At 44.7% G+C, this 26,720-nt stretch overlaps 1 protein-coding gene across 1 annotated transcript in view; it reads right to left on the reverse strand.

The window, feature by feature from the left end:
* Positions 1–17,748: 17,748 nt before the first annotated feature.
* Positions 17,749–26,720, reverse strand: part of lad1 (ladinin) — a 100,748-nt gene continuing 91,776 nt past the window's right edge. Inside the window, exons 11-12 of the mRNA XM_082962321.1 lie at positions 19,019–19,243; positions 17,749–18,218 (exon numbers count right to left, since the gene is read on the reverse strand). Of these exons, the coding sequence (XP_082818447.1) occupies positions 18,117–18,218; positions 19,019–19,243 (327 nt within the window). The 3' untranslated portion in view covers positions 17,749–18,116. The remainder of the gene's footprint in view (positions 18,219–19,018; positions 19,244–26,720) is intronic.

A 26,720-nucleotide genomic window follows, 5' to 3' on the forward strand; every position in this document is an offset into this window, starting at 1 on the left:
AGGCCGGGGGTTGTGTGGGGCTGGTCCTGGACGCAGTGTCATCGTAAGGATTTCACCAGGATAGGCCGGGGGTTGTGTGGGGCTGGTCCTGGACGCAGTATCCTTGTAAGGATTTCACCAGGATAGGCCGGGGGTTGTGTGGGGCTGGTCCTGGACGCAGTATCCTTGTAAGGATTTCACCAGGATAGGCCGGGGGTTGTGTGGGGCTGGTCCTGGACGCAGTATCCTTGTAAGGATTTCACCAGGATAGGCCGGGGGTTGCATGAGGCTGGTCCTGGACGCAGTGTCATCATAAGGATTTCACCAGGATAGGCCGGGGGTTGTGTGGGGCTGGTCCTGGACGCAGTATCCTTGTAAGGATTTCACCAGGATAGGCCGGGGGTTGTGTGGGGCTGGTCCTGGACGCAGTATCCTTGTAAGGATTTCACCAGGATAGGTCGGGGGTTGTGTGGGGCTGGTCCTGGACGCAGTATCCTTGTAAGGATTTCACCAGGATATGCCGGGGGTTGTGTGGGGCTGGTCCTGGGTGCAGTGTCGTCGGTGTCCGATGTGTTCTTTCGATTGTCATGTTGTTAACATCCTCTGGTGTGTTATCAAATAGGTTGCATAAAATGTCTTTCACACAATCTTCCGTATTTATGTGGATTTCAGGAACCCCTCTGATATGAAGTGTTTTTCACCAAAATTAGTTGAAGTACTGAAGTCGTTCTCTGAGTTTTTCGATCACATTCTTCATTTTTTCAGCAGTTGTTTAGGTGGGTGTTCTTGTCCTCCAAGGTTGCTATCCTGTCTTCTGCATTTGTAACTTGGTTGTCAAGAGTGTCCACGTTTGTTTTCAGTGCACCCACTGTATGTTTTAATTCTGCCACATCTTCGCCCACTTTCGCAATTTTCTCTTTGAGATTTTTGTTCATTTTGCCAATCTCATTTAGAACTGGGTCATCAGGCTGTTCTTCTACACCATTTTCCTTGCTTGCAACAGCTGCAGGTAGAGACAACATTTGCGTGTTTTTCGTCAAAAGTGTCTGCTTTTGTGCGTTTCTAAGTCAGTTTTCCATGTAACCAATATTTTGGACAATTATTTAAAATGTGTATCTAGGCGTTGAATAATTAGTTAGAATATAGTTGGAGCTACACAGCCTCTTTAGTTAGCTGCTGCTCCTCACCACTTCGTCGCCGGAAGTCCTTACAGTTGGCTTTTGATGTTATTCAAAGGCATCTTTTCGAATTGAAACTTGTGCTTAATGCAAGGAAAACAAAATGTATGGTTTTCTCTTCCCTCAAAGTAAACAGATGGAGTCACTTGCAGATTTTAACTATAAAAGGCCAGCAAATTGATAGGGTCACCTCCTATAAGTATCTTGGGAATTTGGTTAGATAAAAAGCTGAATTTTAAACAGCACATTGATAATTTGACCAAGAAACTGAAGTTGAAATTGGGTTTCAATGTTAGTCAGAAAGGATCTTGTTCAAAGCAGTGCTGGATGATGGTGATATTGTCTATATGCAGGCCTCAGCAAGTACCTTGAAAACTCTGGACACAGTGTATCATGGTGCTTTAACTAGATCACTGACCCATCACTGTGATTTGTATGCTTTGGTGTAATGGGCCTCTCTCTCCACCAGGAGGCTAAAGCACTGGTACACTTTTGTGTACAAAGCATTGATGGGACAACTCCCTTTGTATCTCTGTTCCTTACCGACCAGATCAGTCACCTATTACAGTCTTCGTTCACAGTCGCTGCTGTCCTTTTCTGTCGCTGCAGGCCAGAACTGAGATGGGGAAACAATCTTTGTGTTGAGTGGAATGTTGAGTGGATGTGTTGAATGCATGTTTTGAATGCATGTGTTGATTTATTATGATGGCGCCGAAGGGTAGGGCTGCCATCTTATCAGCTCTCAACCAATCATGCTATTTTGTTAGTTTTTTCCCGTTGTTCGTAACTTGTTTTGTACATAATGTTGCTGCTACCAACTCTTATGAATGAAAAGAGCTTCTGGACATCAGAACTGAGATTACTCACCTCAAATTGAACGAGGAGTTCTTCTTCAATGAGTCGGACGCGAGGGACATACTGCAGACACCCGACCAGGCCCCGATCCCCATGATTCGCTGGAGAAGGAAACGGAGATTGAGGCAAAAGATCCAGGTGCCTTGCGAGGATCAGGCGACATGTGGCTAATCTGCCCCTGCCTTCCTTTCTGCTAGCTAACGTTCAATTGCTGGAAAATAAATGGGACGAACTGAAAGCATCTATATCCTACCAACGGGACAATAAAAACTGTAATATCTTATGTTTCATCAAGTCGTGGCTGAACGACGACAGTAAGAACTTACAGATGGTAGGTTATACACTATCGGCAAGATAGAACAGCAGCCTCTGGTAAGACACGGGGCGGGGGCCTATGCATTTATGTAAACAACAGCTGGTGCACGATATCTAAGGAAGGTTCAAAGTTTTGCTCGCCTGAGGTAGAGTATCTCATGATAAGCTGTAGACTACACTATCTACCTAAAGAGTTTTCATCTGTATTTTTCGTAGCTATCTACATACCACCACAGAGTGAAGTAGGCACTAAAACCACACTCAATGAGCTGTATTCCGCCATAAACAAACAGGAAAATGCTCACCCAGAGGCGGCGCTCCTGGTGGCTGGTGACTTTAATGCAGGAAACTTAATCAGTTTTACCGAATATCTATCAGCATGTTAAATGTGCAACCAGATGGGAAAAAAATTCTAGACCACCTTTGCTCCACACACAGAGACGCGTACAAAGCTTTCTCTCACCCTCCATTTGGCAAATCTGACCACAACTCTATCCTCCTGATTCCTGCTTACAAGCAAAAATTAAAGCAGGAAGCACCAGTGCCTCGGTCTATAAGAAAGTGATCAGATGACGCAGATGCTAAACTACAGGAATGTTTTGCTAGCACAGACTGGAATATGTTCCAGGATTCTTCCGATGGCATTGAGGAGTACACCACATCATTCACCGACTTCATCAATAAGTGCATTGATGACGACGTCCCCACAGTCACTGTACGTACATACTCCAACCAGAAGCCACGGACTACAGGAAACCAGGTTCCAGTACTCTAGAACCAGCTAGGTTCCAGTACTCTAGAACCACTTAGGTTCCAGTTGTCCAAGGGAACCAGCTAGTTACTACTCGTCCAAGAGACCCAGCTAAGTCCAGTCATCCAGTATAACCAGCTAGGTTCCAGTCATCCAGTATAACCAGCTAGCTTCCAGTCCATAATTAGAACCAGCTAACTTCCAGTCCTCTAGTAGAACCAAGTAAGTTCCAATTCTTCAGGAGAACCAGCTAGGTTCCAGTCCTCCAGGAGAACCAACTAGGTTCCAGTCACCTTGGAGAACCAGGTATGTTCCATTCATCCAAGAGAACCAACTAGGTTCCAGCCATAGATTATAACCAGCTTGGTTCATGTCCTCCAGAACAAGCTAGGTTCCAGTCCCTAAGTAGAACAAGCAAGGTTCCAGTCATGCAGGAGAATCTGATAGGTTCCTGTCCTCAAGGTGAAACAGCTAGGTTCCAGTCCTTAAGGAGAACCAACTAGGTTCCAGTCCTCAAGGAGAACCAGCTAGGTTCCAGTCCTCAAGGAGAACCAGCTAGCTTCCAGTCCTTAATTAGAACCAGCTAGGTTCCAGTCCTCCAGTAGAACCAGCTGGGTTCTAGTTCTTCAGGAGAACCAGCTAGGTTTCAGTCATCCAAATAACCAGCTAGTCCCCCAGTAGAACCAGCTAAGTTCCAGTTCTTCAGGAGAACCAGCTAGGTTCCAATCCTCCAGGAGAACCAGCTAGGTTCCAGTCATCTTGGAGATCCAGGTATGTTCCTGTCATCCAAGAGAACCAGTTAGGTTCCAGCCATAGATTATAACCAGCTTGGTTCATCTCCTCCAGAACAAGCTAGGTTCCAGTCCCTAATTAGAAAGAGCAAGGTTCCAGTCCTCCAGTATAACCAGCTAGGTTCCAGTCATTCAGTAGAACCAGCTAGGTACCAGTCCTCCAGGAGAACCAGCTAGGTTGCAATCTTCCAGTAGAATCACCTAGGTTCCAGTCCTTAATTAGAACCAGCTAGTTTCCAGTCCTTAATTTGAACCAGCTAGGTTCAAGTCATTCAGTAGAACCAGCTAGTTTCCAGTCCTTCTGTAGAACCAACTAGATTCCAGTCCTTCAGTAGAACCACCTAGGTTCCAGACCTCCAGGAGAACCAACTACGTTCCAGTACTACAGTAGAACCAGCTAGGTTCCACACCTTCAATAGAACCAGCTAGGTTCCAGATATCCAAGAGATCCAGCTAGGTTCCATTCATCCAATAGAACCAGCTACGTTCCAATCCTCCAGGAGAACCAGCTAGGTTCCAGCCCTTTAGTAGAACCAGCTAACTTTCAGTCCTCCAGGAGAACCAGCTAGGTTCCATTCCTCCAGGAAAACCACCTAGGTTCAAGTCCTTCGGTAGAACCAGCTACTTTCCAGTCCTTCAGTAGAACCAGCTACGTTCCAGTCCTCCAGGAGAACTAGGTAGGTTCAGGTGTTGGATAGATCCAGCTAGATTCCAGGTGTTGGTTTCATGGGCCTCTTATCAACCATGAATAACTTTCGAACTAAATTCTGGCTTGCGTGGAGATTCTAGAATTTGCGCCGGGTCCTTCCCAGTCATTCACGATAACCAGATAGATTCCAGTCCTCCAGGAGAACCAGCTAGCTTTCAGTCCTTTACTAGAACCAGCTAGAATCCAGTCATCCAGTAGAACCAGCTGGGTTCCATTCCTCCCGGAGAATCATATAGGTTCTAGTCCTTAATTAGAACAGCAATATTCCAGTCCTTCAGTAGAACCAGCTAGGTTCCAGTCCTCCAGTAGAAGCAGCAGAGTTCCAGTCCTCTGGGACAACCAGCAGGGTTCTAGGTTCAGCTATCCAAAAGAACCAGCTTGGTTCCAGTCATCCAAGAGAACCAGCTTGGTTCCAGTCATCCAAGAGAACCAGCTTGGTTCCAGTCATTCACTATAACGAGTTAGGTTCCATTTCTCGAGGAGAACAAGGTAGCTTCCAGTCCTTAATTGGAACCTGCTAGGTTCCAGTCCTCCAGTAGAACCATCTTGGTTCCAGTTCTTCAGGACAACCAGCTTGGTTCCAGTCATCCAAAAGATCCAGCTAGGTTCCAGTCCTCCAAGAGAACCAGCTAGGTTCCAGTCATCAAAGTGAACCAGCTAGGTTCCAGTCATTCACGATAACCAGATAGATTCCAGTCCTCCAGGAGAACCAGCTAGCTTCCAGTCCCTAATTAGAACCATATAGGTTCCAGTCCACCAGTAGAACCAGCTGGGTTCTAGTTCTTCAGGAGAACCAGCTAGGTTCCAGTCATGCAAAATAACCAGCTAGGGTCCAGTCCTCCAGTTGAACCAGCTAGGTTCCAGTCCCTTCAGTTGAACCAGCTAGGTCCCAGTCCTCCAGTAGAACCAGCTGGGTTCCAGTTCTTCAGGAGAACCAGCTAGGTTCCATTCATCCAAAATAACCAGCTAGGGTCCAGTCCTCCAGTTGAACCAGCTAGGTTACAGTCCTTCAGTTGAACCAGCTAGGTTCCAGTCCTCCAGTAGAACCAGCTAGGTTCTAGTTCTTCAGGAGAAACAGCTAGGTTCCAGTCATCCAAAATAACCAACTAGGATCCAGTCCTTCAGTTGAATCAAATAGGTTCCAGTCATCCAAGTGAACCAGCTTGGTTCCAGTCATTCACTATAACCAGTTAGGTTCCATTTCTTGAAGAGAACAAGCTAGGTTCCAGTCCTTAATTAGAACCAGCTAGGTTCCAGTCCTCCAGTAGAACCAGCTAGGTTCCAGTTCCTCACGACAACCAGCTTGGTTCCAGTCATCCAAAAGAACCAGCTAGGTTCCAGTCCTCCAAGAGAACAAGCTAGGTTCCAGTCCTCAAGGAGAACCAGCAAGGTTGCAATCCTCCAGTAGAACCAGCTAGGTTCCAGTCCTTAATTAGAACCAGCTAGTTTCCAGTTCTTAATTTGAACCACCTAGGTTCAAGTTCTTCAGTAGAACCAATTGATTTCTGTCCTCCAGTAGAACCAGCTAGGTTCCACACCTTCAATAGAACCAGCTAGGTTCCATTCACTCAGTAGAACCAGCAAGTTTCCAGTCCTCCAGTAGAACCAGCTAGGTTTCAGTCCTCCAAGTGAACCAGCTAGGTACAGGTCCTTCAGAGGAACCACCTAAGTTCCAGACCTCGAGGAGAACCAACTATGTTCCAGTCCTCCAGTAAAACCTGCTAGGTTCTAGTTCTTCAGGAGAACCAGCTAGGTTCCAGTCATCCAAAATAACCAGCTAGGGTCCAGTCCGCCAGTTGAACCAGCTAGCTTCCAGTCCTTACTTAGAACCAGCTAACTTACAGTCTTCCAGTAGAACCAGCTAAGTTCCAGTTCTTCAGGAGAACCAGCTAGGTTACAATCCTCCAGGAGAACCAGATAGGTTCCAGTCATCTTGGAGAACAAGTTGCGTTCCAATCATCCAAGAGAACCAGTTAGGTTCCAGCCAAGAATTATAACCAGATTTGGTTAATGTCCTCCAAAACAAGCTAGGTTCCAGTCCCTAATTAGAACAAGCAAGGTTCATGTCCTCAAGGAAAAACAGCTAGGTTCCAGTCCTCAAGGAGAACCAGCTAGGTTGTAATCCTCCAGTAGAACCAGCTAGGTTCCAGCCCTTAATTAGAACCAGCTAGGATCCAGTCCTCCAATAGAACAAGCTAGGTTCCAGTTTTTCAGGACAACCAGCTTGTTTCCAGTCATCTAAAAGAACCAGCCAGGTTCCAGTCCTCAAAGAGAACCAGATAGGTTCCAGTCATCAAGGAGAACCAGCTAGGTTCCAGTCATTCACTATAACCAGTTAGGTTCCAGTCCTCCAGCACAACCAGCTAGGTTACAGCCCTTCATGAGAACCAGCTACGTTTCAGATGTTGGATAGAACACACTAGGTTCCTGGTGTTGGGTAAAACCAGATAGGTTCTAGGTGTTGGGTAGAAACAACTATTTATTTGCTGTTGTGTAGAGTCGGCTAGGTTTTAGGTGTTGGGTAGAACCAGCTAGCTTCCAGTCCTTCAGTAGAACCAGCTAGGTTTCAGCCCTTCAGTAAAACCTGCTAGATTACAATCCTTCAGGAGAAACAACTAGGTTACAATCCTTCAGTAAAACCTGCTAGATTACAATCCTTCAGTAAAACCTGCTAGATTACAATCCTTCAGGAGAAACAACTAGGTTACAATCCTTCAGGAGAAACAGCTGGCTTCTAGTCCTTAATTAGAAACAGCTAGGCTCCAGCCCTTCAGTAGAACCAGCTAGATTACAATCCTTCAGTAAAACCTGCTAGATTACAATCCTTCAGGAGAAACAGCCAGGTTACAATCCTTCAGGAGAAACAGCCAGGTTACAATCCTTCAGTAGAAACAGCTAGGTTACAATCCTTCAGGAGAAACAGCTAGGTTACAATCCTTCAGTAGAAACAGCCAGGTTACAATCCTTCAGTAGAAACAACTAGGTTACAATCCTTCAGGAGAAACAGCTGGCTTCTAGTCCTTAATTAGAAACAGCTAGGCTCCAGCCCTTCAGTAGAACCAGCTAGGTTACAATCCTTCAGGAGAAACAACTAGGTTACAATCCTTCAGGAGAAACAGCTAGGTTCCAGGTCCTTCAGGAGAACCAGCTAGGTTCCAGGTCCTTCAGGAGAACCAGCTGGCTTCTAGTCCTTAATTAGAAACAGCTAGGCTCCAGCCCTTCAGTAGAACCAGCTATGTTCCAGTCCTTCAATAGAACCAGCTAGGTTCCAGTCCTCCAGGTATAACCAGCAGGGTTCCAGTCCTCCAGTAAACCAGCTAGGGTCCAGTCCTTAACCTCTATGGGCTATGTGGGACGCAAGCGTCCCACCCCTGGTACACCCTATCAACAACAGGTGAAATATCAAGAGCGCCAAATTTGAAAACAATTAAATGTCATAATTCAAATTTCTCAAACATACAACTATCTTACACCCTTTGAAAGATAAACATCTCCTTAATCTAACCACGTTGTCCGATTTCAAAAAGGCTTTAGGGCGAAAGCATAAAGTTAGATTATGTTAGGAGAGTACATTGACAATAGCTGTGTGTAATGTTTTGTCAATTCAAAGACAGGCATCACCAAAAGCAGAAAACCAGCTAAAATTATGCACTAACCTTTGACAATCTCCATCAGATGACACTCCTAGGACATTATGTTAGACAACACATGCATTTTTTGTTCTATCAAGTTCATATTTATATCCAAAAACAACGTTTTACTATGGCGTTGATGTTGAGGAAATCGTTTCCCTCCAATAACCGCCAGTCAATCAGCACGACAAATTAAATAATTACTATTCGAAAACATTGGTAAAATATTATATTGTCATTCAAAGAATTATAGATTTACATCTCTTGAACGCAACCGGATTGCCAGATTTAAAAATAACCTTACTGGGAAATCACACTTTGCAATAATCTGAGCACTGCGCCCAGAAAAATACGCTTTGCGATACAGACTAACCGCCATGTTGGAGAGATCTAAAATCGAAAATACTATGTAAATAATCCATTACCTTTGATTCTCTTCATCAGATGTCACTTCCAGGAATCCCAGGTCCATAACAAATGTAGTTTTGTTCGAAAAAGCTCATAATTTATGTCCAAAAAGCTCCGTGTTGTTAGCACATGATCTATGCCCGCCGGACTTCTCGTCATGAAGAGGGGAAAAAAAATATTTACGTTCGTTCAAACATGTCAAACGTTGTATAGCATAAATCATTAGTGCCTTTTTTAACCAGAACATGAATAATATTCAAGGCGGACGATTGCATTCTATTTTAAAACGTATTGGAACGAGAGTACCCAACATGAACTCGCGCGCCAGAGTCTAATCGGCCACCACCGTTCCAAGGCTCTTGTTCGGTCAGATCTCACAGTATAAGACTCAAAACACTTTGTAAAGGCTGGTGACATCTAGTGGAAGCCATAGGAAGTGCTCAACAATTAATAAGCCCCTGTGTGTTTCAATGGCATAGGCGTAAAGGTAATTCAACACATCAGGTATCCACTTCCTGTCAGAATTTGTCTCAGGGTTTTGACTGCCATATGAGTTCTGTTATACTTACAGACACCATTCAAACAGTTTTAGAAAATTCAGAGTGTTTTCTATCCAAACCTGAACAATAATATGCATATTCTAGCTTCTGAGTTGGTGTAGGAGGCAGTTAAAAATGGGCACATATCTTTTTCAAAATTCTCAATACTGCCCCCTAGCCCCAACAGGTTTTAATTCGAACCAGCTAGGTTCCAGTCCTCCAGTAGAACCATCTTGGTTCCAGTTCTTCAGGACAACAATGTTGGTTCCAGTCATCCAAAAGAACCAGATAGGTTCCAGTCCTCCAAGAGAGCCAGCTAGGTTCCAGTCATCAAGGAGAACCAGCTAGGTTCTAGACATTCACTATAACCAGTTAGGTTCCAGTCCTCCAGGAGAATCAGCTAGCTTCCAGTCCTTAATTAGAACCAGCTAGGTTCCAGTCCTCCATTAGAACCAGCTGGGTTCTAGTTCTTCAGGAGAACCAGCTAGGCTACAGACATCCAAAATAACCAGCTAGGGCCCAGTCCTCCAGCTGAACCAGAAAGGTTCCAGTCCTCCAGTAGAAACTGCTAGGTTCCAGATCTTCAGGAGAACCAGCTAGGCTCCAGTCATCAAAAAGAACCATTTAGGTTCCAGTCCTCCAAGAGAACCAGCTAGGTTCCAGTAATCAAGGAGAAGCAGCGAGGTTCCAGGCCTTCAGGAGAACCAGCTAGGTTGCAGTCCATAATCTGAACCAGCTAGGTTCCATTCCTCCAGTGGAACCAGCTAGGTTCTAGTTCTTTAGGAAAACCAGCTAGGTTCCAGTCCTCCAGTAGAACCAGCTAGGTTCCAGTCCTCCAGGAGAACCAGCTAGGTTCCAGTCCTCCAGAAGAACCAGCTAGGTTCCAGTCCTCCAGTAGAACCAGCTACGTTCCAGTCCTTCAGCAGAACCATCTTGGCTCTTGTACTTCAGGAGAACCAGCTAGGCTCCAGTCCTCCAGGAGAACCAGCTAGGCTCCAGTCCTCCAGGAGAACCAGCTAGGTTCCAGTCCTTCAGTAGAACCAGCTAGGTTCCAGTACTTCTTTAGAACCAGCTAGGTTCCAGTCCTACAGCAGAACTATCTTGGCTCTTGTCCTTCAGTATAACCAGCTAGGCTCCAGTCCTCCAGGAGAACCAGCTAGGCTCCAGTCCTCCAGGAGAAGCATTTAGGTTCTAGTACTCCAGCAGAACCAGCTAGGTTCCAGTCCTTCAGCAGAACCATCTTCGTTCCAGTCCTTCAGCAGAACCAGCTAGGTTACAGTCCTTCATGAGAACCAGCTACGTTTCAGATGTTGGATAGAACACACTAGGTTCCTGGTGTTGGGTAAAACCAGATAGGTTCTAGGTGTTGGGTAGAAACAACTATTTTATTGCTGTTGTGTAGAGTCGGCTAGGTTTTAGGTGTTGGGTAGAACCAGCTAGGTTCCAGTCCTACAGTAGAACCAGATGGGTTCCATTCTTTCAGGAGAACCAGCTTGGTTCCAGACCTTCACGAGAACCAGTTAGGTTCCAGTACTTCTTTAGAACCAGCTAGGTTCCAGTCCTTCAGCAGAACCATCTTGGCTCCTGTCCATCAGTAGAACCATCTTTGTTCCAGTCCTTCAGTAGGACCAGCTAGGTTACAGTCCTTCAGTAGTACCTGCTAGGTTACAGTCCTTCAGGAGAACCAGCTAGGTTTCAGATGTTGGATAGAACACACTAGGTTCCTGGTGTTGGGTAGAACCAGAAATGTTCTAGGTGTTGGGTAGAAACAACTATTTTATTGCTGTTGTATAGACTCGGCTATGTTCTAGGTCTTGGTTAGAACCAGCTAGGTTCTAGGTTTTCGGTAGAACCAACTATTTTCTAGATGTTGCATAAAATCAGCTAGGTTCCAGGTGTTAGGTGGAACCAGCTAGGTTCCAGGTGTTGGGTGGAACCAGCTAGGTTCCAGGTGTTGGGTAGATCCAGCTAGGTTCCAGGTGTTGGGTAGAACCAGCTAGGTTCCAGGTGTTGGGTAGAACCAGCTAGGTTCCAGGTGTTGGGTAGATCCGGCTAGGTTTTAGGTGTTGGGTAGAACCAGCTAGGTTTCAGTCCTTCAGGAGAAACAGCTAGGTTCCAGGTCCTTCAGGAGAACCAGCTAGCTTCCAGTCCTTAATTTGAACCAGATAGATTCAAGTACTCGAGTAGAACCAGCTTGGTTCCAGTCATCCAAAAGAACCAGCTAGGTTCTAGACATTCACTATAACCAGCTAGGTTCCAGCCCTCTAGGATAACCAGCTAGCTTCCAGTCCTTAAATAGAACCAGCTAGGTTCCAGTCCTCCAGAAGAACCAGCTGGGTTCTAGTTCTTCAGAAGAACCAGCTAGGTTCCAGTCATCAAGGAGAAGCAGATAGGTTCCAGGCCTTCAGGAGATCCTGCTAGGTTCCAGTCCTTAATCTGAATCAGCTAGGTTCCATTCCTCCAGTGGAACCAGCTAGGTTCTAGTTCTTCAGGAGAACCAGTTAGATTCCAGTCATCTAAAAGAACAAGCTAGGTTCTAGTCCTCCAAAAGAACCAACTAGGTTCCAGTCATAGAGGAGAAGCAGATAGGTTCCAGTCCTTCAGTAGAACCAGCTAGGTTCCAGTCCTTCAGTAGAACCAGCTAGGTTCCAGTCCTCCAGAAGAACCAGCTAGGCTCAAGTCCTCCAGGAGAAAAAGCTAGTTTCCAGAAGTTGGGTAGAACCAGCTAGGTTCCAGTCCTTCAGTAGAACCAGCTAGGTTCCAAATGTTGGATAGAACCAGCTAGGTTCCAGGTGTTGGGTAGAACCAGCTAGGTTCCAGGTGTTGGGTAGAACCAGCTAGGTTCCAGGTGTTGGGTAGAATCAGCTAGTTTCTAGATGTTGGATAGAACCGGCTAGGTTCGAGATGTTGGATAGAACCAGCTGGTATCCAGGTGTTGGGTAAAAACAGATAGCATCCAGTCCTTCATTGGAACCAGCTAGGTTCCAGTCCTCCAGTAGAACCAGCTAGGTTCCAGTCCTTCTGGAGAACCAGCTAGGTTCCAGTGCTTCACGAGAACCAGCAAGGTTCCAGTCCTCCAGTAGAACCAGCTAGGTTCCAGTCCTCCAGTAGAATCAGCTAGGTTCCAGTCCTCCAGTAGAACCAGCTAGGTTCCAGTCCTTCAGTAGAACCAGCTAGGTTCCAGTCCTTCAGTATAACCATCTTGCTTCCAGTCCTTCGGCTGAACCAGCTACGTTCCAGTACTTCAAAAGAACCAGCTAGGTTCCAGTCCTTCAGTAGAACTAGCTAGGTTCCAGTCCTTCAGTAGAACCAGCTAGGTTACAGTGCTTCAGGAGAACCAGCTAGGTTTCAGATGTCGGATAGAACCAACTAGGTTCCAGGTGCTGGGTAGAAACAACTATTTTGGTGTTGTGTAGTGTCAGCTAGGTTCCAGCTGTTGGGTAGAACCGGCTAGGTTTTAGGTCTTGGGTAGAACCTCCTAGGTTCCAGATGTTGGGTAGAATCAGATAGGTTCCAGTCCTTCAGTAGAACCAGCTAGGTTCCAGTCCTTCAGTAGAACCAGCTAGATTACAATCCTTCAGGAGAAACAACTAGGTTCCACGTGTTGGGTAGAACCAGCTAGTTTCCAAATGTTGGATAGAACCAGTTAGGTTCCGTTCTTCCCCTGAACAAGGCTGTTAGCCTACTAGGGAACAGTGGGTTCTCATTGAAATAAGAATTTGTTCTTAACTGACCTGCCTAGTTAAATAAAGGTAAAATACAATTTTAAAAAATATGTTGGGTGGAACCAGCTAGGTTGTAGGTGTTTTGTAGAACCAGCTAGTTCCAGGTGTTAGGTAGAACCGTCTAGGTTTGAGATGTTGGGTAGAACCAGCTAGTATCCAGCAAGTATCCAGGTGTTGGGTAAAAACAGATAGCTTCCAGTCCTTCATTGGAACCAGCTGGTTTCCAGTCCTTCAGTACAACCTGCTAGGTTCCAGTCTTTGAGTAGAACCAGCTATGTTTCAATCGTTCAGTAGAACCAGCTAGGTTCCAATCCTTCAGTAGAACCAGCTAGGTTCAAGATGTTGGATAGAACCAGATAGTTTCCAGGTGTTGGGTAGAACCAGCTAGGTTTGTGATGTTGGGTAGAACCTGCTAGCTTCCAGGTGTTGGGTAGAACCAGCTAGTTTCCAGGTGTTGGGTAGAACCTGTTAGGTTCCAGGTGTTGGGTAGAACCTGCTAGCTTCCAGGTGTTGGGTAGAACCTGCTAGCTTCCAGGTGTTGGGTAGAACCAGCTAGTTTCCAGGTGTTGGGTAGAACCTGCTAGTTTCCAGGTGTTGGGTAGAACCAGCTAGGTTCCAGGTGTTAGGTAGAACCTGCTAGGTTCCAGGTGTTGGGTAGAACCAGCTAGGTTCCAGGTGTTGGGTAGAACCTGCTAGCTTCCAGGTGTTGGGTAGAACCTGCTAGTTTCCAGGTGTTGGGTAGAACCTGCTAGTTTCCAGGTGTTGGGTAGAACCAGCTAGGTTCCAGGTGTTGGGTAGAACCAGCTAGTTTCCAGGTGTTGGGTAGAACCAGCTAGGTTTGTGGTGTTGGGTAGAACCTGCTAGCTTCCAGGTGTTGGGTAGAACCTGCTAGTTTCCAGGTGTTGGCTAGGTTTTAGGGTTCTCTTATCAACCATGCATACCTTTCTAACTAAATTCTGGCTTGCATGGAGATTCTAGAATTTGCGGCGCAACTTTTTTGGGGGATTTTTTGAACTTTTGCATGCAACATATATGCATGTTTTCATTGATAAATCAGAGACATACTATATTTGAGTTTATAAAAGAAAGCACAATGGCAAATTTGATCGCATGTCTCTAGAGGTGTGGGCAGAATGTTTTACATTTTTCAGTGACTTTAAAAAAGAAAATGCATGCCGCCTATAGCAAGTTCTAAACACGGGCATTTTCCAATATTGATTGTCTATTGAACAATTTAAAAGTAAACGCTGCCTACAGCCCAAACTTCTATGCAAAATACAAATTGTTTTTTAAATATTTGCTTGCAATACAATTGATAAACCGCTAGATGGTGTGCATGCACATGGTTTGTCTTTTCACAGTCCCCAAATCCAGAACATATTCAAGAAAGCATACAGTATTATATAGAGCCATTATTGCAAGGAACTCCGTTCCATCTCATATTGCTCAAATGAAAAGCAAACCTGGTTTGGACCCAGATAGTTTGTGTGTATTGAAGTAGGCTATGTGTGCCGTTTCTATATGTTTGTAGTTCTGTCTTTGAGCTGTTCTTGTCTGTATTATGTCATGTTTCATGTTTTGTGTGGACCCCAGGAAGTGTAGCTGCTTTCGCAACAACTAATGGGGATCTAATGGGATATGTAATGTAAATCATCTCTGTAGTTATCTCTAGTCATAGAATTACATATGTAATGTATACCATCTCTATTGTTTTCAGTTCAGGGGTTTAGGTTTGCACTCTGTTGTATTTATTTAGGAGTTTCAGTTTGGTTTCTGTTGTGTTTAGTTAGTGGTTTAGATTTGGTTTCTGTTGGGTTTAGTTAGTGGTTTAGATTTGGTTCTGTTGAGTTTAGTTAGTGGTTTAGATTTGGTTTCTGTTGGGTTTAATTAGTGGTTTAGATTTGGTTTCTGTTGGGTTTAGTTAGGGGTTTAGATTTGGTTCTGTTGGGTTTAGTTAGTGGTTTAGATTTGGTTTCTGTTGGGTTTAGTTAGTGGTTTAGATTTGGTTTCTGTTGGGTTTAATTAGTGGTTTAGATTTGGTTTCTGTTGGGTTTAGTTAGTGGTTTAGATTTGGTTTCTGTTGGGTTTAGTTAGTGGTTTAGATTTGGTTTCTGTTGGGTTTAGTTAGGGGTTTAGATTTGGTATCTGTTGGGTTTAGTTAGTGGTTTAGGTTTGGTTCTGTTGGGTTTAGTTAGTGGTTTAGATTTGGTTTCTGTTGGGTTTAGTTAGTGGTTTAGATTTGGTTCTGTTGGGTTTAGTTAGTGGTTTAGATTTGGTTTCTGTTGGGTTTAATTATACGTATTGGTTTTGTTCAGTAAATGTCATGACTTCCGCCGAAGTCGGTTCCTCTCCTTGTTCGGGCGGAGCTCGGTGGTCGACGTCACCGGTCTTCTAGCCATCGCCGCTCCACCTTTCATTTTCCATTTGATTTGTCTTGTTTTCCCGCACACCTGGTTTACATTCCCTCATCATCTACGTGTATATTATCCTCTGTTCCCCCCCATGGCTGTGTGTGTAATTGTTCGTTACATGTATTGTATGACACGTCAGGCTGGGTTTTTCTGGGTATTGTTTCAACCCATGGTATTGTATTGTTGATCTGTATTTATTGTGATCAGTGCGCTATTTCACTTTTGCCTTTGGCTGGAGTATTGTGACGCTGTTGCGTCGGACTTTTGCTTCTGCCAATTAAAGTGTGCCTGTTCACTCATCTCTGCTCTCCTGCACCTGACTCTAGTTGCACGTTCTGACAGTAAAGTAGACTCTTAATGTTGATGATGTGGTTGTTACTGACAAGAAGCACATGGCTGAGCTCTTTAATCACCACTTCATTAAGTCAGGATTCCTATTTGACTCAGCCATGCCTTCTTGCCCGTCCAACATTTCTTCATCTCCCACCTCTTCTAATGCTACTAGCCCGAATGCTCCTCCCTCTTTTCCCCCTGCCCAGCTACAAAGTTTCTCCCTGCAGAAGGTCACTGAGTCCGAGGTGCTAAAGGAGCTCCTTAAACTTGACCCCAAAAAAACAACATCTCGGTCAGATGGTTTATACCCTTTCTTCTTTAAGGTTGCTGCCCCTATCATCGCCAAGCCTATCTCTGACCTGTTTAACCTGTCTCTCCTTTCTGGGGAGGTTCCCATTGCTTGGAAGGCAGCCACGTTAGTCCTTTATTTAAAGGGGGAGATCAAGCTGATCCTAACTGTTATAGGCCTATTTCTATTTTGCCCTGTTTATCAAATGTGTTGGAAAAACTTGTCAATAATCAACTGACTGGCTTTCTTGATGTCTATAGTATTCTCTCTGGTCTGCAATCTGGTTTCCGCTCAGGTTATGGATGTGTCACTGCAACCTTAAAAGGTCCTCAATGATGTCACCATCGCCCTTGATTCTAAGCAGTGTTGTGCTGCTATTGACTTGGCCAAAGCTTTTGATACGGTAGACCATTCCATTCTTCTGGGCTGGCTAAGGAGTATTGGTGTCTCTGAAGGGTCTTTGGCCTGGTTTGCGAACTACCTCTCTCAAAGAGTGCAATGAATAAAGTCAGAACATCTCCTGTTTCAGCCACTGCCTGTCACCAAGGGAGTACCCCAAGGCTCAATCCTAGGCCCCACACTCTTCTCAATTTACATCAACACAGCTTAGGCAGTAGGAAGCTCTCTCATCCATTTATATGCGGATGATAGTCTTATACTCAGCTAGCCCCTCTCCGGATTTTGTGTTAAGCACTCTACCACAAAGCTTTCTTAGTGTCCAACAAGCTTTCTCTGCCCTTAACCTTGTTCTGAACACCTCCGAAACAAAGGTCATGTGGTTTGGTAAGAAGAATGCCCCTCTCCCCACAGGTGTGATTACTACCTCTGAGGGTTTAGAGCTGGAGGTAGTCACCTCATACAAGTACTTGGGAGTACGGCTAGACGGTACACTGTCCTTCTCTCATCACATATCAAAGCTGCAGGCTAAAGTTAACTATAGACTTGGTTTCCTCTATCGTAATCGCTCCTCTTTCACCCCAGCTGCCAAACTAACCCTGATTCAGATGACCATCCTACCCATGCTAGATTACGGAGACATAATTTATAGATCGGCAGGTAAGGGTGCTCTCGAGCGGCTAGATGTTCTTTACCATTCGGCCATCAGATTTGCCACCAATGCTCCTTATAGGACACATCACTGCACTCTATACTCCTCTGTACACTGGTCATCTCTGTATACCCGTCGCAAGACCCACTGGTTGATGCTTATTTATAAAACCCTCTTAGGCCTCACTCCCCCCTATCTGAGAGATCTACTGCAGCCCTCCTCCACATACAACATCTGTTCTGCCAGTCACATTCTGTTAAAGGTCCCCAAAGCACACACATCCCTGGGTCGCTTCTCTTTTCAGTTTGCTGCAGCTAACGACTGGAACGAGCTGCAACAAACACTCAAACTGGACAGTTTAATCTCCATCTCTTCATTCAAAGACTCAATCATGGACACTCTTACTGACAGTTGTGGATGCTTTGCGTGATGCATTGTTGTCTCTACCTTCTTGCCCTTTGTGCTGTTGTCTGTGCACAATAATGTTTGGACCCTGTTTTGTGCTGCTACCATGTTGTTGTTATGTGGTGTTGCTACCATGCTGTGTTGTCATGTGTTGCTGCCATGCTACGTTGTCTTAGGTCTCTCTTTATGTAGTGTTGTGTTGTCTCTCTAATTGTGATGTGTGTTTTGTCCTATATTTTTATTAAATGTATTTTAATCCCCCGCCCACGCAGGAGGCCTTTAGCCTTTTTGGTAGGCCATCATTGTAAATACAAATGTTTTCTTTACTGACTTGCCTAGTTAAATAAAGGTTAAATAAATAAATATAAAGACCAGGAAGATAAAGTGTTGATATAAAATGTTTTATTTAGGGTTAAAGGTTAGACACATTCTTAGGAGTTATGTTTAGGGGTTAGGGGTCAGGGGTTATGGGATTTAATATGGTAGGATTAGGGTTAGGTTTGAGACAGATTAAGGTTAAGAGAGCATTGGCATAGCTAGTAGAGTCATTTTATGGCAGTACAGAAAGATTCACCCTATTACAATTACAATCCCAAAATTCCCTGAATCAGGTTGGGGTCAGTCACCTTTAAAAGTGTTGAAATAATCACCTCCCTTTCCTCTCTTCCTCCCCACATCTTTCTTTCTCCCTACCTCAGTCTTTATGCACTTTTGAACTGTAAAATTACAGTTTACATTGAGTCCTTCTTCACTTATCGACCTTGGTGTGGGGGTTTGGGTTAGGAGAGCTGTCCTCCCCTGCACTCTCAAACGCACTCCGCTTACTGGGGATATCAACATGATGCAGATCCTAGAGAGAGAGGAGAGAGGAGAGAGGAGAGAGGAGAGAGGAGAGAGAGAGAGGGAGAGAGAGAGAGAGAGAGAGAGAGAAGAGAACGATCAGCACACATTCATCATAGTGGATGGAGCTGTGTTGGGCCAAGTGCAGACACCATAGTGGATGGAGCTGTGTTGGGCCAAGTGCAGACACCATAGTGGATGGAGCTGTGTTGGGCCAAGTACAGACACCATAGTGGATGGAGCTGTGTTGGGCCAAGTGCAGACACCATAGTGGATGGAGCTGTGTTGGGCCAAGTGCAGACACCATAGAGGATGGAGCTGTGTTGAGCCAAGTGCAGACACCAGTTTATACGCTTAATGTGTCAGTCAGTCAGTCAGTCAGTGTGTGTGTCTGTCTGCGTGTGTGTGTCTGTCTGTACCCACTCCACAGTCAGAGCAGAGACAGGGCTCCCTAGTGCTGCACTGATGAAGCTGTGATCTAGCGGTTAGACCTGGTAATAACCTTTATCATTAAACCACTGTTGGCTTAGTGCCATCATCCATCACATCCATGAATGCAGATTATATTCTATGACAACTTTAATTAACTTCCTGAATTGACTGAATTGACCTACTTCCTGGAACGTGGTACGATGGTTGCCTGAGTGTTCTGCCACACTGTGGGGTTGTAAGAGGAGCTAGTGGTGTTATGGGAGGGGCCATTAGTGTTGTGGGTGGAGCCAGTTGGGTTGTAAGTAACACTAGTGAATAAGTGGGAGGGGCTATTTTGATTGTGGGTGGAGTTAGTTGTGGGAGGGGCTATGCACTCACCATGGGTTTGTGGGCAGAGCCGCCAGGTCTGTTGGTCTTGCTGACCCAGCGGTTGATGCGGTCGGAGATTCCAGACGCGAATCTGCGAGGTTCCTGTCTGAGGACCCCAGGGCTGCACGGAGCTGCTGCCTGATCCTTTTCAAACAGGCATCTCTTCTTCGAAACCTCATCCAGCAGGAACAGGGTCCTATGGGCAATGTCTGGAGAACGCAGAGACTCAGACTTCTACAGGATTAGAGACAGAGAGGGTTAGGTTAAGACAGAGAGGGTTAGGGTAAGACAGAGGGTTAGGGTTAGAGACAGAGAGGGTTAGGGTTAGAGACAGAGAGGGTTAGGGTAAGACAGAGGGTTAGGGTAAGACAGAGAGGGTTAGGGTTAGAGACAGAGAGGGTTAGGGTAAGACAGAGAGGGTTAGGGTAAGACAGAGGGTTAGGGTTAGAGACAGAGAGGGTTAGGGTTAGAGACAGAGAGGGTTAGGGTAAGACAGAGGGTTAGGGTAAGACAGAGAGGGTTAGGGTTAGAGACAGAGAGGGTTAGGGTAAGACAGAGAGGGTTAGAGACAGAGAGGGTTAGAGACAGAGAGGGTTAGAGACAGAGAGGGTTAGAGACAGAGAGGGTTAGGGTAAGACAGAGAGGGTTAGAGACAGAGAGGGTTAGGGTTAGAGACAGAGAGGGTTAGAGACAGAGAGGGTTAGGGTTAGAGACAGAGAGGGTTAGAGACAGAGAGGGTTAGGGTTAGAGACAGAGAGGGTTAGAGACAGAGAGGGTTAGAGACAGAGAGGGTTAGGGTAAGACAGAGAGGGTTAGGGTTAGGGTTAGAGACAGAGAGGGTAAGAGAGAGAGGGTTAGAGAGGGTTAGGGTTAGGGTTAGAGACAGAGAGGGTTAGGGTTAGAGACAGAGAGGGTTAGGGTTAGAGACAGAGAGGGTTAGGGTTAGAGACAGAGAGGGTTAGGGTTAGGGTTAGAGACAGAGAGGGTTAGGGTTAGGGTTAGAGACAGAGAGGGTTAGGGTTAGGGTTAGAGACAGAGAGGGTTCGGGTTAGGGTTAGAGACAGAGAGGGTTAGGGTTAGGGTTAGGGTTAGAGACAGAGAGGGTTAGGGTAAGACAGAGAGGGTTAGGGTAAGACAGAGGGTTAGGGTAAGACAGAGAGGGTTAGGGTTAGAGACAGAGAGGGTTAGGGTAAGACAGAGAGGGTTAGAGACAGAGAGGGTTAGGGTTAGAGACAGAGAGGGTTAGAGACAGAGAGGGTTAGAGACAGAGAGGGTTAGGGTAAGACAGAGAGGGTTAGAGACAGAGAGGGTTAGGGTTAGAGACAGAGAGGGTTAGGGTTAGAGACAGAGAGGGTTAGAGACAGAGAGGGTTAGGGTTAGGGTTAGAGACAGAGAGGGTTAGGGTAAGACAGAGAGGGTTAGGGTAAGACAGAGGGTTAGGGTAAGACAGAGAGGGTTAGGGTTAGAGACAGAGAGGGTTAGGGTAAGACAGAGAGGGTTAGAGACAGAGAGGGTTAGGGTTAGAGACAGAGAGGGTTAGAGACAGAGAGGGTTAGGGTTAGAGACAGAGAGGGTTAGGGTTAGAGACAGAGAGGGTTAGGGTTAGAGACAGAGAGGGTTAGAGACAGAGAGGGTTAGGGTTAGGGTTAGAGACAGAGAGGGTTAGGGTAAGACAGAGAGGGTTAGGGTAAGACAGAGGGTTAGGGTAAGACAGAGAGGGTTAGGGTTAGAGACAGAGAGGGTTAGGGTAAGACAGAGAGGGTTAGAGACAGAGAGGGTTAGGGTTAGAGACAGAGAGGGTTAGAGACAGAGAGGGTTAGAGACAGAGAGGGTTAGGGTTAGAGACAGAGAGGGTTAGGGTTAGAGACAGAGAGGGTTAGAGACAGAGAGGGTTAGGGTTAGGGTTAGGGACAGAGAGGGTTAGGGTTAGAGACAGAGAGGGTTAGGGTTAGAGACAGAGAGGGTTAGGGTTAGAGACAGAGATGGTTAGGGTTAGAGACAGAGAGGGTAAGAGACAGAGAGGGTTAGGGTAAGACAGAGAGGGTTAGGGTTAGGGTTAGAGACAGAGAGGGTAAGAGAGAGAGGGTTAGAGAGGGTTAGGGTTAGGGTTAGAGACAGAGAGGGTTAGGGTTAGAGACAGAGAGGGTTAGGGTTAGAGACAGAGAGGGTTAGGGTTAGGGTTAGAGACAGAGAGGGTTAGGGTTAGGGTTAGAGACGAGAGGAGGGTTAGGGTTAGGGTTAGAGACAGAGAGGGTTAGGGTTAGAGACAGAGGGTTAGAGACCGTTTTTATTTTAATTTACATTTTTATTCTTTATTTATCCAGGTTAGTGTTATTGAGATAAAATCTATTTTTCAAGAGAGACCTGGTCCAACCAAGACAGCATCAGGAGTAACAACATTTGAGACAAATATCAGACATAGGGCTCTATTTTCGGCTGGCATAGGGCTCTATTTTCAGCAATATACCGGTCTTATATCAGCTTGACTTGTGCTCAGATGGGCATGGTGGAAATATTTGAGACGTGTCCTTAAAAACATGATCCAAAGTGCTAATTTCAGCCAGCGCTGATTGGGATATTTAAGACCAACCAAAAGCTGGTTCTAGTGGCAACAGTTGGTCATGTCCCACATTTTGACAGCGGAAACGAATCCAGGCTGAATCACATCCGGCCGTGATTGGGAGTCCCACAGGGCGCACAATTGGCCCAGCATCGTCCCGGTTTGGCCGGGGTAGGCGGTCATTGTAAATGAGAATTTGTTCTTAACTGACTTGCCTAGTTAAATAAAGGTTAAATTAAAACAATTAGAAAATAAATTAAAACAGCCTATCCAGCTGTGATGCACACTGCCCATATGAACATGGAACAAGACTAGCCTAATGTGCTTTTGGTGCATATATACTTCGTATTTAGAAACATAAAAAAAAAAAATATCAATTTTTTTACCATTTTGATTAAAAACCAAGCATAGACTCCCGTCTTCTCAATGAAGGCCCAAAGCAATTGGGAAGTAGTCAAGACTGTTGATAAAGGGTTTGTCCCCTGAGACCGCTTAGAAATAAATATGAATCACCATTCAAATATAAAACAGTGAGTTGATATTCCTTTTATCTATGCATTGTAGGCAGGCCCACATTATTATTATAGCCATGCAGGTCCTGTTTTGGCCAAGGATAACCCCTCTCTATGTCCAGCTATGGGGACAAGTTTGGATGTGGCCCACATTATTATAGCCATGCAGGTCCTGTTTTGGCCAAGGATAAACCCTCTCTATGTCCAGCTATGGGGACAAGTTTGGATGTGGCCCACATTATTATAGCCATGCAGGTCCTGTTTTGGACAAGGATAAACCCTCTCTATGTCCAGCTATGGGGACAAGTTTGGATGTGGCCCACATTATTATAGCCATGCAGGTCCTGTTTTGGCCAAGGATAAACCCTCTCTATGTCCAGCTATGGGGACAAGTTTGGATGTGGCCCACATTATTATAGCCATGCAGGTCCTGTTTTGGACAAGGATAAACCCTCTCTATGTCCAGCTATGGGGACAAGTTTGGATGTGGCCCACATTATTATAGCCATGCAGGTCCTGTTTTGGACAAGGATAAAGTTTGGATGTGCGTAAAACCCTCCATAGAGTGCATTGTTTTAATATTATATTTATTTTATTTATTTTATTTCACCTTTATTTAACGAGGTAGGCAAGTTGAGAACAAGTCCTTTATTTAACGAGGTAGGCAAGTTGAGAACAAGTTCACATTTACAACTGCGACCTGACCAAGATAAAGCAAAGCAGTGCGACACAAACAACAGAGTTACACATGGAATAAACATACAGTCAATAATACAGTAGAAAAAGTCTATATACAGTGTGTGCAAATTAGTTAGGATACTGCCCCAATACAGTATGGTCTACAGTCTCTGCATCCAATACAGTCTACTGTCTCTGCACCAATACAGTATGGTCTACAGTCTCTGCCCCAATACAGTATGGTCTACAGTCTCTGCCCCAATACAGTATGGTCTACAGTCTCTGCACCAATACAGTCTACTGTCTCTGCACCAATACAGTATGGTCTACAGTCTCTGCACCAATACAGTATGGTCTACAGTCTCTGCCCCAATACAGTATGGTCTACAGTCTCTGCACCAATACAGTCTACTGTCTCTGCACCAATACAGTATGGTCTACAGTCTCTGCACCAATACAGTATGGTCTACAGTCTCTGCATCCAATACAGTATGGTCTACTGTCTCTGAATCCAATACAGTATGGTCTACAGTCTCTGCCCCAATACAGTATGGTCTACAGTCTCTGCCCCAATACAGTATGGTCTACAGTCTCTGCCCCAATACAGTATGGTCTACAGTCTCTGCCCCAATACAGTATGGTCTACAGTCTCTGCCCCAATACAGTATGGTCTACAGTCTCTGCCCCAATACAGTATGGTCTACAGTCTCTGCACCAATACAGTCTACTGTCTCTGCACCAATACAGTATGGTCTACAGTCTCTGCACCAATACAGTATGGTCTACAGTCTCTGCACCAATACAGTATGGTCTACAGTCTCTGCATCCAATACAGTATGGTCTACTGTCTCTGAATCCAATACAGTATGGTCTACAGTCTCTGCCCCAATACAGTATGGTCTACAGTCTCTGCCCCAATACAGTATGGTCTACAGTCTCTGCCCCAATACAGTATGGTCTACAGTCTCTGCCCCAATACAGTCTACTGTCTCTGCACCAATACAGTATGGTCTACAGTCTCTGCCCCAATACAGTATGGTCTACAGTCTCTGCCCCAATACAGTATGGTCTACAGTCTCTGCATCCAATACAGTATGGTCTACAGTGTCAAACACCTTTGACAAATCTATAAACACAGATACACAATGCAACTTCTTATCCAGAGCACAGTGAATATTATCCAGAACCTTCAATGTTGCTGTAACAGTGCTGTGGCTTGACCTGAAACCTGATTGGATACCACGTAAAATATTGTTGTTTTCCTGGAGGTGGGCTTTAAACTGCTTATTGAAAAGGGACTCCAACGCTTTTGCCAAACAGAATTTAGATATGAGCCGATAGTTATTCAGCAGCGTTGGATCAACTCCTGTCAAAAGAGAAAGGACAAATGCTGATTTCCACAACTTGGGGATTTCATTATATTTTAGGGTGAGGTTAAAAATACATGTTAAAGTGGGACCAATGATGTCTGCAGCTAATTGTAGTAGGCGGGGGTCTAGATTATCAGGGCCAGGGGATTTTTTTTTTAATATCAATTGCTTCCAAGGCTCTACACATCCTGAAGTGGACGGAGGTATCACGTAATTTCACAGGGGGGGGGGGGGGGGGGCAACATGTGGAAGGGTTATTCATATTATCAGCAGTAGATTAGAGGTAGTGGTCTGCATTCAGGTCATAGCCACACCTGATTCAAAAGGCAGTAGAGAGAGTGGTCTGATTTCAGGTCATAGCCACACCTGATTCAAAAGGTGTTTAAAAGCCATCCAGTCATCAGCTGAATCATACCTTCTTGCTTTAGTAATGATGATTTCAACTAGTTCATCTGAGAACCAAGGGTTGTGTCTTCCCTTTGTTCTGTATTGGTTGAAATTGTAATGGTTGTTGTATACATCCTGGAAAGCTTTGTGGAAGTAAGAAAATACTAATTCAACATCAGGGATGAATTCAACTGTTTTCCAGACAATGTTAAAAACCAAATGTAAAAAAAAAAATGAATATCAAACTGCTTTCAGTTTCTCTTCTTGATGATAAATGGAGGTAAATCAGGAATTTTACCATCCCTTACACAAGTAAAGAAGGTAACAGAAGACGGAATGGGTTGGGTTTGGTAACAGAAGTCGCAAGGTTGGGTTTGGTAAAATACGTCAGAATGGTCGCAGAGAACTTGTCTTTTATGTATATAGCAACACCACCACACTTAGATTTGTGATCTGTCCAAAAAAACATTGTAACCATCAATGATAAATGTCTTTGTCAGTAACAGATTTTTTTTAAGCCAGAAAGAATAGCATAAATAAAATCTGGGACAGCAGTTCTTATCCCAAACTTCACAAAATCAAGTTTCAGAAGAAGACTTCTTACATTTATGTGCAGAAACTTCTGACCATTGACTTTTTTCAATTCAGATGTGGTAAAAATGTCAGCAAAATAATGGCAAGTCTAGAATGGATTTGACAGCATTTGGATTCACAGACTGTACTAGAACCATAGTCCAAAGGAAGCAGCATCTTTAACACAACATATTTCAAAAAGGTGCCTATAGTCCAGAGACTGAGCGGTTTCTTTCATGGGAAAAATGCGCAGAGTTCTCCTGTGCAATAGTTGGGCAAGGGTATGGTTTCTCCCAGGATGCAACATTGGAAAAACAATCAAAGTTAGAGGCATCGGGCCCTAAATGCATCATAGTCAGTGTAAGATTCAAGGATAGACAATAGCAACAGCAACATGTTTGTTTGTAGCCGATCAATCAACGTGAGAAATAACCATAAAAAGTTTTTTAAGACTCCAATCTAAAATAATAGGCCTATCAGGTTGCACACTAATCTCAAATAAACCTTAGCTATGAGCTACAATAAAATAACAATAAAGGGCAAGTAATACAAATCGAAATTCCAGAGTAAAAGTCCACACAATTCCACAGGCTAAAGAGACAATTTGGATCAGAGACTGCCGTGTGTGTGTGTGTGCAAATGTGGGCTGGAGGTGAGTGACGCTCGGGGAAAGTGGCAATAGGTGCGGGCACCTGTACCAGACCTGGGTAGTCAATAGCAGAGTCAGCAGAATGAAAGGTGGGGGCCAAGCAGTACGCCACGGAATTAGCCTAGGTATTGTTGTGGAAAATTACTAAATTAGACATACTATGCTGTTTTTACTTAAAGAATTGTCCATTGTTGTAGTGTTATTTTTCCCTGATACAGACTTTTTTCAACTGTCCCCACTCCTGGACAGTTGAAGTCGGAAGTTTACATACACCTTCGCCAAATACATTTAAACTCAGTCTTTCACAATTCCTGACATTTAATCCTTGTAACAAATTCCTGTTTTAGGTCAGTTAGGATCACCACTTTATTTTAAGAATGTGAAATGTCAGAATAATGTGGTGGGTAATTTCCGCATTACCAAATGAGGATTTACAAACACACCAGTCCGAGTTAAAACTACATCTTTAATACTTAAGATACTTTTGCAAAAGTTCTTGACCCCACGAATGCATTCTCTCGAATGAATCATTTAATGAGGTGATTACACAATGGCTACAGGGATATTTTATAGCAACGATACAGCCCCTTCAACGTACATTGACAAACCACAGATACTTAGTAACAGTTCACAAAGGTTACGTTTTGTATGACAGATATCCATAAAACACATCAGACAGTAACTGCTATGTCAACCTGGTTCATTATATAGCCCAGTATCTGGTCCCCCTAGAACCGTCCCTCCCTGGTACGGTATTGAACAAAACTATTTCATCCAATGGCATATATCAATTGTCAACTCTAGATACTCCCATCTCAAGCAAACCCCCTCTTGACCCCACTCCTGGACAGGCTCACTGGAGGGAGTGAGCCTCTAGGCCATATATTATCACAGGATAAGTGTGAGATCTAAGAGACCATGGTCCCAGACACTGCCATAAACCTCCCCACAATAAGGAAAAGGAGGGTGTGACTTGCTCACA

Source organism: Salmo salar, chromosome 15 (assembly GCF_965601325.2).
Source record: "Salmo salar chromosome 15, fSalSal1, whole genome shotgun sequence".
Classification (NCBI taxonomy): domain Eukaryota; kingdom Metazoa; phylum Chordata; class Actinopteri; order Salmoniformes; family Salmonidae; genus Salmo; species Salmo salar.